At 32.4% G+C, this 13510-nt stretch overlaps 1 protein-coding gene across 3 annotated transcripts in view; it reads left to right on the top strand.

Moving 5' to 3' along the window:
- Positions 1-5595: 5595 nt before the first annotated feature.
- Positions 5596-13510, top strand: part of LOC112516536 (peroxidase N1-like) — an 8710-nt gene continuing 795 nt past the window's right edge. Inside the window, exons 1-3 of one of the 3 annotated variants that reach the window (XM_025123623.1) lie at positions 5596-6007; positions 7826-7988; positions 8087-8737. In XM_025123623.1, the coding sequence (XP_024979391.1) occupies positions 5606-6007; positions 7826-7988; positions 8087-8505 (984 nt within the window). In that variant the 5' untranslated portion in view covers positions 5596-5605 and the 3' untranslated portion in view covers positions 8506-8737. Of the gene's footprint in view, positions 6008-7825; positions 7989-8086; positions 8738-12698; positions 13121-13391 lie in introns of those variants that run through there. The other 2 variants (XM_025123624.1, XM_025123626.1) reach the window with 2 other exon arrangements.

Here is a 13510-nt window from a genome sequence, read left to right as displayed (position 1 = left end):
TTCAACACTCCACCATGATGTGCAAATCACCTGACAAAACCAAAACGTGAACCAATCTAGTGAGCACGAACAATAGCTGATAGAGATTGACATGAGGTGACAAAATGCATTTTGACTGTGACGAGCTTCGACTCGGCCATCACCCATCAAAGCCAAAAGCAAAAAAAATCTGGAAGTGTACAATTTCAATAAAATCAAAACGAGTTAAGCAACTCAAAACACGTACCAAATAATAACTCCACAAAGATGTCGCTATGTCATCTGTAGTAATATTCTCATTTCTCCCACAATGTGCCGAACGACACTAACACAATCTAAGCTAGATCAAATTCGAATTTTGCTGGTGGTAATGATTTTGTGAACATGTTGGTAGTAGCATTATCGTCAATGATGATTTTCTTGAAGTGCACCACTTTTGCATCATGCAAAGCATCGATATGAAATATATGGTAAACCATCAGGTTCTAAAAAAATTTGCTTTATACAGTTAATTTCCGTCAAAAAACACCCTAAATTTATTTAAAATAATTTGAATTTTCAACATATTTATTATGGTTTTTTAAATTACCACAGAAATATTTTTTTAAAAACCAAATAATTATTTCCATCGTAAATCCATCTATAAATTCTCAGTATTTTCGAAAAAAATTTCATGGATTTTAGAATCAAATTAGTTTTTGGTTGTTTTTTCATTCGCTATGAGGAGGGTATTAATTAGTATTGGTGTGTGAACTTACGTGATTATTTGAGTCCTTGTACAATGTCTTGGTTTGTAAAATTAGGGAAACATTATATGTTCTCTAGTTAGTCACATATTCATTATGCTTTCTGAAAATTGACATTTTTCATTGCATATTGGCCGAAATATTTTTTTCCGCAGCAGTGAAGATCATGATTTTTTTTTTGATTAACTTGAATATCCAACCCGCTATACGAACTGACTAATCCCGGGGCGATCATCCATTTCGCGGGTAGCTCGGAGTCACCGCATTTGAACCTCCGTGGTCACAAAAGAATTTTTATTCCTTCTTTGATTTGAACTTGGGACCTCCAGACACTTTTGATCTTTGGAGTCCAAACTCAAATCAATCGAGCACCACCTATGTAGTTGAAGATCATGACTTGTTTTCCTTCTAATGGGATTTTTTTCTTCTTATAGGCACCACAAACAAATTTTAATCATAATGCGAGAAATAAATGCATATGAAGCGAACCAACTTTCACTACTAGAAAGGGGCTTTAGCGACGGCTCTATTTCCTCACTAATTAGTGACAGACTAACGACGGATAGACCACAAGCTCCGCCACTAATTCCTCACTAATTTGCGACAAGCTAATTTGACTGTGAATCACCGGATAATTTCTTGCATCGTATGTGGAAGATAGAGGGGTAATATTGTAACTTTTATAAATAGACGGCAAAACAAGTGTATATATGAACCTAAGTTATTCACATATGAACTATATGCTCATATGTGAACCCGTATAACTCACATATAAATTACTTAACTGATTCATTTATGATTTAATTAACTGATTCACTTTTGAACTCGTGTGATTCATATATAAACTAATTAACTGATTCACATATATATTGATTTGTTTGTCGCCTATTTGTAAAAGTTATGAAGCTACCCCTCTATTTTCCTCTATTTTTTGTTTGACCCGTCAAAGCCTTAAATCTTGATCAATTATAGCTGCAATTGACCGTGTGAAAGACAAATCAATTCTTTACTTCTCAAATACTTATAACTTCTTAAATGAACCTATCCCTATAAATATCGCACATGGTTTGTAAGTACAATATACAACTTATTGGGAGGAGTATTTATTTGACTATATTAGAGGTCGGCCGAGAATGTCAAAAGAACGGGAATCATTAACGTTAGCTGGTTCAGTATTATTGTGTCATGATTAATGGTTCAATATTACGCAATGATCACTCAATTCATTGTTATCTAAATGCTTTCGCAAGCACAAACACGTCATCCAATGTTTCGACCCATATGTTCTACAACGTTTTTACAATGGCTTTGAGTTTTAAGTTTAAATAATGTATGTGGATGTTGCTCACTCAACTGTCTCCATTGCTGATTTAATTTGGTCATGGTTTAGCTCAACTTCCCTTACGCTTACGCAGGTCACCGCAAAGATATATTGATTTTTTTTGAAAATTATAAACAATGAATTAGTTAGTGAATGGTTGTTCAATGATCATTGATCGTTTTCATAAGATCCACATTTTATTCATCACGCGTTTTCAAAACATCTCATATCATGTTTTCAAATAATTCACGAAGAAAATTGCGGTGACAACGAGATCAATCTGTATATCCCATATATCATATATGACTCACTGTTGGGAGACGATTTCCACTTCCTTCTGGTGATTCTTTCTGTATATTGAAGGTGGGATTATGGTTTTGAGAGATTCAACAAAAACGGTACTTGATCGTCGATCGATCATATTCTTTGTGGGGAGAGTGAAGAGCATATAACATGAGGATTGCTTGAAGTTTAGATCGTGAATTTATGGTGGCTGTCGACAACAAGGGATATGTTTCAATCGCCAAAAATGACCACAAGTTCTTTGCATTTAATGCGATAGTTGTCAAGTTACATACTTCTTCTGGGCTTCCATTTGCACCCCTATAAATGCTTTTTTGTTTCTGTTTCATTCTTTTCCATGAGAATAAGGCAAAACCATCATTTTCTCATTAGGGTTTGAAATGTTTTAGAATCAGATTAATTTATATTTTTTTCATTTTAATTATTGAGCTATTTGACATTATAAACTATAGGAGTTGTTTGTTTACCTCTTGATAGTTCCATTAAGAAGCATCATCTGAATCGTTAAGAGGTCAATCTTGTTCGGAAAAAAAAACTGTCTCTTAATGGTTCTAAACCATCTGAATGATTTTGTATCATGAGTTTCTTTTAACCATTTAGCACCCTAATTTCATTGTATACAATTACCAAACAATTATATTTCATTTTTCACTATATCATGAGAACCTTTTAATGATTCTGACCACTTAATCATTCTGCATCAAATCATTCAGCAACTGACAAACAGTCATTTAACAGTCACTAGCTTTTTAGTCAAAACTAAAGCATATATGCAAAACTACCATTCGATGTGGCATTTTTTGTGCATATACGCGCCAAACTAACATCCTATGTGACATTTTTTGTGACGTGATAACTATTCAATCATTGTAATTTCACGATTTTAATGATTTGATTATTACGTTTTATTTGTGACGATTTCGTAATTACATTCAAATATATGCTCAACAATTTTATAAGTAAAGTTATTTCTAACAAAATTATCTTTTTAAATTAAGATTACAAAATATATATGTTTTTTTTTGTTAAAGAACAAATCGAGAGTAAAATAACATAAGTAATCAACTTGATTGTTAAATTATAAATTCCGTTAATTGCATCAATATATAACTGGCTTTTTCTTCATTCTTGTTTCAGCGAACCAATTTTCAAAATCGCAATTTATAAACCAAACTTTCAAGGCTCATAATTTAAAGAAAGAAAATAGAAAACCTACTTTGTTTTATTACCTTTTTATAGCATCAATTTGGTAATTGAGATTTTTCAATAACAATAGATGAAGTTTAAAATATCCACTTACTACAATTATATATCGAGAGTAATTAACAATCGAATGTGAATCACGGTCGTACGGATAGAGCATCCACGTGCGGTTGTTTCTTAATTGAGTTTCTTGAAGAATGGTTAAGAGCATATCGTTGCTTTATTTGGTTCTTCGAAAACGGCTTGCAATAACTTGGCTTTTCAATAAGAACCTAAATTCTTATTTTGGTAAATAAGTCATTTTTGTAAGTTTATAACGATTTGTATAAATTTATATTTTGTTCTAAATGATTTAATCATAAAAATTATCAAAATTTGTTGATATGAAATATACGAGACTCGAAAATAGAAGCGGGTTTTTACCATAGTTAAGTTCTTTTAGGTTATTGTTTTGTAGGCATGATGATAAAAAGTGAAGTTTGGCAACTCATCTCCTTCCTTACGAATTTCAGTTCTCAGGCTAGTATCTATGCACAAGTTCGGGCACACATGCTTCATCATCACAAGCAATTGCAACATATCATAAATCTTCAGTTACACTCTTTGATTGCTACATTTCCTCCTGATTCCACAATCGTAACTCAATCCTCCTTTCGATCCCTTCAACTATCGACACATAGATCCAAAAAAGAGTACCCTGATTCACAGAACAAATCATCGACACTACAACAAATATGGGTTTATAGAATTCTTAAAATGCCTAAATGTCCTAATAAAGTATTATATAAAACTTAATTAGTTTATAGAACCAAACAATAAATTGTCATATTTAAAAAGGTTACAATAAGGTCACAAGACGTGTTTGGGTGTTTTAACAAAAAAATTATAAATTTTTTAAAATAAAGTTTCGTATTAGCTATTTTGTAAGACACTATTTGAAAAAGTATCATATAAAAGATGAATTTATATGACAATTCTTAAAAATGTCTTATAAAATAGCTAATACTATACTTTATTATAAAAAAATGTCGTAAAAACTTTGTTAATTAAAATGTCTAAAAACATTCTATAAACCTATTGCAACACTTTTAGATAAAATGTTTTATTACTTGGTCTCATGAACTTGAGTCCTATTAAACATTCTATAAAGATGTTTAGACATTTTAGGCGTCCTATATAAACGCAATTTTTGTGTTGACGTCATTCCCAACCAAAATAACAAAAATAGCAGGATTATTAAGTTGAAACACATAAAACCAACAAATTGTCGTTGCAATCCACGAGAATAAGGGAAAACCATCATTTACTCGATCATTAGGGCTTGAACTGTATAGAAATTGGATTATTTAAGTCTATTTCTTGAGCTATTTGACACTATAAACCCTAAGAGTCACACCATTTTATCTATTAACAATAAAAAATAAAGCAAATATACCAACAATCATCCTATATGCATTTTTTGACATGATACATCTTACTTTAACGATTTGATATGTTTTAACAGTATTATAAGTTTATCTTCATCTATCAAAATTAAGAGTACTAGTCACAAATTTTAACCATTTTTGAATATTTATAGTTATATTCAAATATGTTTTAACAGTATTATAAGTTTACTTTCGTCTATCAAAATTAAGAGTTTGTCTATTTGAATTAAGATTACAAGTATATGTTTATCTTGGTGAAATAAAAATCGTAATCGGAATAATATTGCATAAGTAATTTGTTCGAACCTCTAACGCAAATTCTACTAATATTGCATAAGTAAAATTTCCTTTTTATTATAATGCAATTTAACCAAAAAAAAATAATTCTAAATAAGCTTTACCAAGTTATAAAGTTCTCCCACGTAATAAAAAAACATTCCATTTAAATATCAAATAATTATTGCCATCAAGCGGTTGGATCCCACTTGTAAAGAAGTTCTAAAATCTTTCTTTTTCCATACTTCATATTGAGCTAGTTGACCCCCATAATCTTATACCCATATTATCTTAATGGCTATAAATAGCATACACATGAAAAGTATCATGCATACTGTTTTATAGTATTAATGAAGATGGCTTCTTCCATTAACAAAATGCACATCTTGTTGTGTCTCCTGTTAGCCACCCTGACTACCATGGCACAAGGCCAAACACGGATTGGCTTTTACGGGACCACTTGTCCAACGGTCCAAACCATAGTCCAGGCTACGGTTCGGTCTGCTTTCCAAACCAATCCTGCTGTGGCAGCTGGTTTGCTAAGAATGTTCTTCCACGACTGCTTTGTCTTGGGTTGTGATGCGTCTGTACTAGTTTCGGGCCCATCAACTGAAAGGACAGCGCCACCCAACCTCTCCTTGGTAGGATTCGAAGTTATTGATGCTGCAAAGACGCAGATCGAAACCGTATGCCCTGGGGTGGTCTCTTGCGCTGATATTCTTGCTCTTGCTGCTCGTGATGCGGTGGTCCTGGTAAATGAATGCTTTCTTAATTAACACTCTATCATGGTGTTAGTGCATTAAGAATACTACAATAAAATCGGTTTTAATCATAGGATGTCAATTCACTTCAAGTGACCTCATATATATATAGGGCACGTTCAAACGAGAAGTTAAACATTTTTGCGAAAATTCAAGAAGTTTTAGTATCATATATGATTACACACATGATACACAAGTTCAGTTATACATGATTAAACACATATTACATTAACAATACATATACGCTTGATCATATATGATTAAACAAATTAAAAAAGTGTAATCATATATAATATTGAAACTTATCGCATTCTCGCAAAATGTTAATTTCTCATAAAATGTTTAATTTCTCGCATGATGCTTTACTCTCTCTCTCTCTGTGTATATATATATATATATATATATATATATATATATATACAAGGTCAGACTCAAACGAGAAGGTGACCGATTTGTGAGATGACAAGAACACTACAATAAAACTGAGTATTAGTGACGGAAGAAATTTATCGCCAATTAGCGACGGATAGGCCAAAAATCTATACGTCGCTAATCCCTCGTTAAGTAACGACGGACTAGAGATGGAATGGATTTTTGGCTTGTCTGTCACTAATCCGTCGTTAATTAGCGACATTATGGCCCAAAATCCATTCTGTCAATAATCTATCGTTAATCCGTCGCTAATTAGTATCGATAAAAATGTAGTATGGAATATGTATATGATACAATCAACTGTAATTTGAATAAAAGTTTAATTATTTAAAAAAAAATATTTTAATTCTATCTTTTTTAAATTATTAAAATTTAGCAACAAATCAATGACGAAAATCTGTCAGTAAAGTTTGGTGAGTCCATCGCTAATCAGTTGCTAAAAGACCCTCGCCGATCAGTTGGTAATTTGGTTTGTCGCTAATCCGTCGCTGAATTAATTTGTCACTAATCCTTAGCTAAATTAGTTTGTCGTTGATCTGTCGATAATTATGTCCGTCATTGAACTCTATCGCTGATAGCATCACCCACGACCCTCTTGCCCACGAACTATCAGTGATGGAAATGAGACGGATCCTACCATTAGCAACGGTTTTTTCTGTCGCTGATAGTCCTCAGTTTTGTAATGGAAGTTTAAATATCATATATGATTACACACATGATACATGCATTTAATCATATATGATTAAAATACATGTTTGAACAACAAATGGACGCCTAATCATAGATGACTAAACACACCAAAACGAATAACGTACGACAAAACTAATTAAGTTTTTTTTTACTTTAAAACCTTCTTAACCAGTTTCAGATAGTTTTTTGGGTTAAAATGATACAGATAACTAATTTTTTTTAAGTTCGATGATTCATTTATTCAAATAAAAAAACTTCGGAGACTTAATAATTCGAATGAAAAAGCTTGTTGGGTTTTTGTAGCATCCATATAAATGCGCTAACATGTTTTTTAAATAATTTCGAAATAAAACGATATAATAGTATTTATATATGAATTATATGAACAAGAAAATGTTATACAAAACTAGTGTTCCAAAAAAGGAGATGTTGATCAAACACTTTTATAAAAAACTAATATGAGAATTTATTTTAAAATAATTTTGAAAACCTTGTTAGTACGAGCAAATATGTTGTAACATCTAATATGACACATTTTTATAGGATATATGCGTGTGTTTAGTTTGCATAACTTAATGATTCCTAAAAAATATCTTATTATGATTATTAGAAATATTTAACGTCTTATAAAAACTATTATATTGCGTATAACAGTGGTCTTTAATCGTTTTGCCTAACATCTTGTAGACCGGTGGAACTGCTTGGAGTCTGCCAACAGGGCGTAGAGATGGATTGGTTTCACGAGCATCCGATACTGTAAATTTGCCTGCCTTTAATGACCCTATTAGTGTCCAAATCAGCAAGTTTGCTGATAAAAATCTGAACACCCAAGATCTTGTTGCTCTTGTTGGTAAGTAGAGCACGAAATATATAAAGCACACGATAATTACTTTTACATGCAAAACACGTTTAATAGCTTATTAAATTGTGTAATTTTGTGTTCTCCAGGAGGACACACGATTGGGACTGCAGCTTGTGCAGTTTTCAGCTATAGACTATACAATTTCAGTGGTACCAACCAACCTGACCCCGATATAAACCCAGCATTCCTTCCCCAGCTCCGAGCACTTTGCCCAAATGGTGGTAATGCGTCGACACGTGTGGCCCTTGATACAGGCAGTGTCAACCGCTTCGACACGTCCTACTTTGTAAACGTGAGGAATGGGCGGGGAGTTCTTGAATCCGATGCAAAGTTATTGAGTAACCCGACAACACAGACATTCGTACAGAGGTTTTCAGGAGCTGCGGGGGTACCTGCATTAAATTTCAATGATGAGTTTGCAAGAGCCATGGTGAAGTTGGGTAATACTGAGTTGAAAACAGGGAGTCAAGGAGAAATCCGTAGAGTTTGTTCTGCAATCAACTGATCACAATGGGGTTTCATAGAGATGCGTGTATACCAAAGCCCAGCAGATCATATAATATATACTTGTATCCTTCATTTTTAAATTTCATCATCTTGTCGTTTCATAATAATATGTTTCTAGTATCCTCATCTTTCCTAAAAAGGAAAGATTAAATGGACTATATTGTTCAATATGTAAAATGATCAAGCATCAGTTGTGTACTTGTGTGTATCATCTTCTTTCCCATAAAGGAAAGATTAAATAAAATTAGATGGGTTGGAAATGTGTTGATTTTGTTCAACGTCTAATATGATCAACCATCATTTGGTTTAACCGATGAGGGTTTATTTAATTTATCATTTAATATTTGTGTCGGTAACTTGGATGAACTGCAAGATGTATTCGGATTGACCGATCATAAATAAGATCATCCTTGTTCAGTCATTAATAACATCTCGATCTTTTTTTTCATCGAATTCCTTATTTGATTACTAATCCAACTTTATTTAAACCTTTGTTAATATTTTATAAGACTTTAAGCAAACTTAGGGTAGAACTCCAAAAATACATTGATTTTGAAATCATAAAAATTTAGGGGGTGCTTTGATGGGTATTAGAAGCATCTCCAATAGATTTTAACTTTTTGGTTTTTATTTTAAAAAAAAATTATAAATAATCTGTTGGAGATATTTTCATAAGTGGACGAGCCTTTGAAAAGAAACGGGAATATAAATGTTAGTTGGTTCAGTATTATTAATGGTTCCATATTGTGCAAATCAATCAATTCATTGTGAATTTAAATGCTTTCTCAAGCACAAACATGTCATCCATTGCATAGATGGACAAAGAAAATATTTAATGGTTGCTTAATTTGACTATAAAAACACAAAATATTTCAAAGTATTAGTATGGAAAATTGAAAGGTTGGTTTTTTTGTCATTGTTTGAGTCTTAGCTATTAAATAGTTTTATAATATAAGAGGTATACAAAAAATACCAAAATTTAAGATGAAAATTAAGAACTTTGATAAAAGTGGGACTTGCAAATGAGGTTTTTGTACAAAGTGAGCAACATTTTCCAACTCCACCGTTAAAGACTTGCTTTCAGTTTCAAAAACAATTAACAGACGTAATTTTTCCCCCTTATGACGAAATCATGAAACAGTGGCCCATGTCACCATATAATGTTATGTAGGTTTCCCCTATCCAAGGTTTCGATCTATATATTCTACCATTTTTAAGAGGGTTTTGAGTTTTAAGTTTAAATAGTGTATGTATTTTTAATTTGGTCGTGGTTTAATAGCATCTCCTACAGATTTTTCAAAATGGAGAAATGAAGATTTTGAACTTAAATTCAACTCCAACAGATTCCCTAAAAATATCTAAAATGGAGAAAGTTGAAAAGAAATGTTTTTTCTCCTAGTATGTAGATTACCTTAAAAATGATTACCATGTATGAGAAATTCTTTTTAATATATTTTTACCAGTAGTAGGAAACTTTAAAAGTATATATTTAATTATAGAGATAAATAATATTTTTTTAATCAGTGTTGGATTCTCTAAAACAAGAATCTGTTGAAGATGAATGAAATTATTTTTAGAGATTTCAATTTTTGATTTTTCCATTTTGAAGCAATTTTAGGAAATCTGTTGGAGATACTCGTATAAGTTCTCTTATGCTTACATAAGTCAACAAAAAGATATATTGATACTTTAAATGTTTTGATTTATTCTTAAATGTATAGATACAATAGGAATGCTATACAAGCATGTATTTTGTACAAGTTTGATTCAATGAAAATCCATTTCTACACATCCCATATCACATTTTTATGGTTTTCCTACTAATTAAAACTTGAAAAGGGAAGGAACAAAACTATGAACTATGACTATTTTTCTAATAAAAAAGTGACAAACTAAACATTTTATCCTAATAACATTTAATATATTTATATCGCAATTTCAAAATATCTGATTTGTCAAATAATTCATGAAGAAACACTATTGAAATACTCGGCATATAGGTCGGATTTTTTTAGGGAGAAAATTGTTGAAATTTTTGGGCTCATTTTAGAGGGAAATCTTTTAATTTATTTTTCAAAAAAAAGATGAATTTTTGTTGATTTTTTTACGTACAACCGCTTTTAGCGATTTCCTGGAAATCCGCTAAAAATGTTCAACTATGGTTGACCAAAGACACGTCGAAAAGACAATCTCTACACGTCGAAAACATTCATGAGCTTTTTGACGGGATCATTCATCGAAAATATTTTGGGTTCCATCAAAAAGTTTTAAATTCAGTTGAAAATCTTGTTTTTTCACCAAATATTTTCATCGGAATAAGTTGTCGAACACTGAACTTTTTGACAGATTTCGGATGCAAATTTCCGTCTAAGATATCCAACTTGTTTTGTAGTGAAATGATGGCGACAAAGAGATCCATCCGTATATCCATATGACTCGACGTTAATTGGGAATTATTTCCACTTCCCTGTGGTGAATTTGTCTTTATATTGAAGGTGGGGCGACTAGGATTTTGAGAGATTCAACAAGAACATATAACGTGAGGATTGCTTGGATTTTAGATCGTTACTATTTAATGGTGGTTGTCGACAACAGGAGACAAGTTTCAATCGTCCAAAAAACGACCACAAGTTCTTGGCATATATATATTTAATGCACTAGTTGTCAAGTTACATACTACTTTTGGGCTTCCATTATTGTTGAACTACAATCCTACTTCTACTTGCACCATTATATATGCTTTTTTCTTTCACCTAATCATGTTTCATTCTCTTTTCCATGAGAATAAGGCAAAACCATCATTTACTCATTAAGATTTGAAGTGACTGTCTAGAAATTAGATTACTTAATTGTCTTCATTTTAATCTTGATCTATTTGAGAATATAAAGTATAACCCTAACAGCCACAATATTTAAGTAACATTACCTTACTGGATGAATATGACGAAAACCAAGAATCTTACCCGGTAAGAACGAGACAAGGACCAAAAGTCTTACCCGGTAAGTGAGGGTGACGACTCTTATCACGGTAAGCGCTTACCCGGTAAATAAATAATAGTGTTAAATTTTACCAGTAAATACTTACTGGGTAAGTGTTTGGTAAACGGTCCCTAAGATTACAAAGTATAGGCTTCTTTTTTTTTTTTTTTTTGCTAAAGAACAAATCGTGATTGGAATAATCATAAGTAATAAACTTGGTTGTTAAATTATATATCCACAAACTACATTTTTTTAGTGTTTTGAAGAATGACTAACAGCTTTATTAGGACCAATGTAAGTGAGATATAATGTTCTTAACTCTGATTCCACCTTTTAATTCTTGTTAGAACTTGATGATCTTTGTGTTTTTACTTTTTACGAATATGTTGTCAAAGCTTAATTAGCTTAGAGAAACAGGTGTGACATCACCATTTCTTCTTCTTTTTCTTCTCCCTCCTATTGTTCACAAAGTAAACGTGAACATAGTCTAATTTCACTTTGTGAACAAGGTGTTCACAAAGTGAATCATTTGAGTGCACTTGGTTTCTTTGAAGAACAATGGTTGGTGTTAACAATAACCGGTGTTCACATGATGTTTAAACTTGTTCATGTTGTGTTCACAAAATATCCGTTGTAGTTTTCAATTGGAGTCCATACATATGTTATTCACAAAGTGTCCCTTTAGGTTGTTCACATGGAGTTCACAAATCATCCACTATGGTCTCCATTTGTTGTTCGAATATATTGTTGTTCATAGTATTCACAACTCAAACCAGTAAAAAATTCACAAAATGTTTTTTCTTTTTTATTAGCTGGTGATTAACGATTAACGAAAGAAGAGAGATAAGAGAGGATATTTGTAAATACCCATAATATCCGTTTACTTAAAATTTAAATCAAAATTACTAACTTTCTAATTTAATAGAATTTAATGGCTTAAAATAAAGCTCACAATTCTTACAAATTATCAAGTTATTAAAAGAATTCACATTAAAAACATCAATTTCTGTATCAAATATTTATTGCCATCGACTAGTTGAATCCCACTTGTCAAGAAGTTCTAAAATCTTTCTTTCTCCATCCTTCATGTGGACCACTTACATTCTTATACCCATTATATCTTAATGAATATAAATGACATCCCCCATAATATTATCACTCACCATGTCGAACTACTAAACCCAGTAATTCATGAACACGATAAGCATCATACGTACTGTTTTATATTACTAATGAAGATGGTTTCTTCTTTTAACAAAATGCACATCTTGTTGTGTCTCCTGTTAGCCACCCTGACCACCGGGGCACAAGGTCAAACACGGATTGGCTTTTACGATACAACTTGTCCAACGTTCCAAACCATAGTCCAGACCACGGTTCAGTCTGCTTTCCGAAGCAACCCTGCAGTGGCAGCTGGTTTACTAAGAATGTTCTTCCACGACTGCTTTGTCTTGGGTTGTGATGCGTCTGTACTACTTTCCGGCCCATCAACTGAAAGGACAGCGCCACCCAACCTCTCCTTGGTAGGATTCGAAGTTATTGACGCTGCAAAGTTGCAGATCGAAACTGCCTGTCCTGGAGTGGTCTCTTGTGCTGATATTCTTGCTCTTGCAGCCCGTGATGCTGTGGTCCTGGTAATTAAACTCTTAACACTCTATCATGGTGTCATGTGCATCAAGAACACTACAATAAGATACGGGTGTTTGAAAAAACGTGTCAATAAGTAAAAGCTTTTTACATGGTTTTGGGTAAAAAAAACCAAGACTGTGGATGAATACACATTTGTTGGATGAATTCAAGACTTTTACATATCTTTGCCATGCTTTAAAATTGGTTCTGCTACGGCAAAAGCTGTAGTATATTGCTCCACTGTGGTCTTTAATCCGTTTGCTTGACATCTTGCAGGCAGGTGGAATTGGTTGGCGGGTGCCAACAGGGCGTAGAGATGGATTAGTTTCACAAGCATCTAATACCGTAAATTTACCTGCCTTTAATGACCCTATTAGTGTCCAAATCAGCAAGTT

The sequence above is a fragment of the Cynara cardunculus genome (assembly GCF_001531365.2).
Source record: "Cynara cardunculus var. scolymus isolate 2C chromosome LG 8, CcrdV1, whole genome shotgun sequence".
Lineage (NCBI taxonomy): Eukaryota > Viridiplantae > Streptophyta > Magnoliopsida > Asterales > Asteraceae > Cynara > Cynara cardunculus.
The sequence above is the reverse complement of the archived record's forward strand: the minus strand, read 5'-3'. Positions and strand labels throughout refer to the sequence as shown.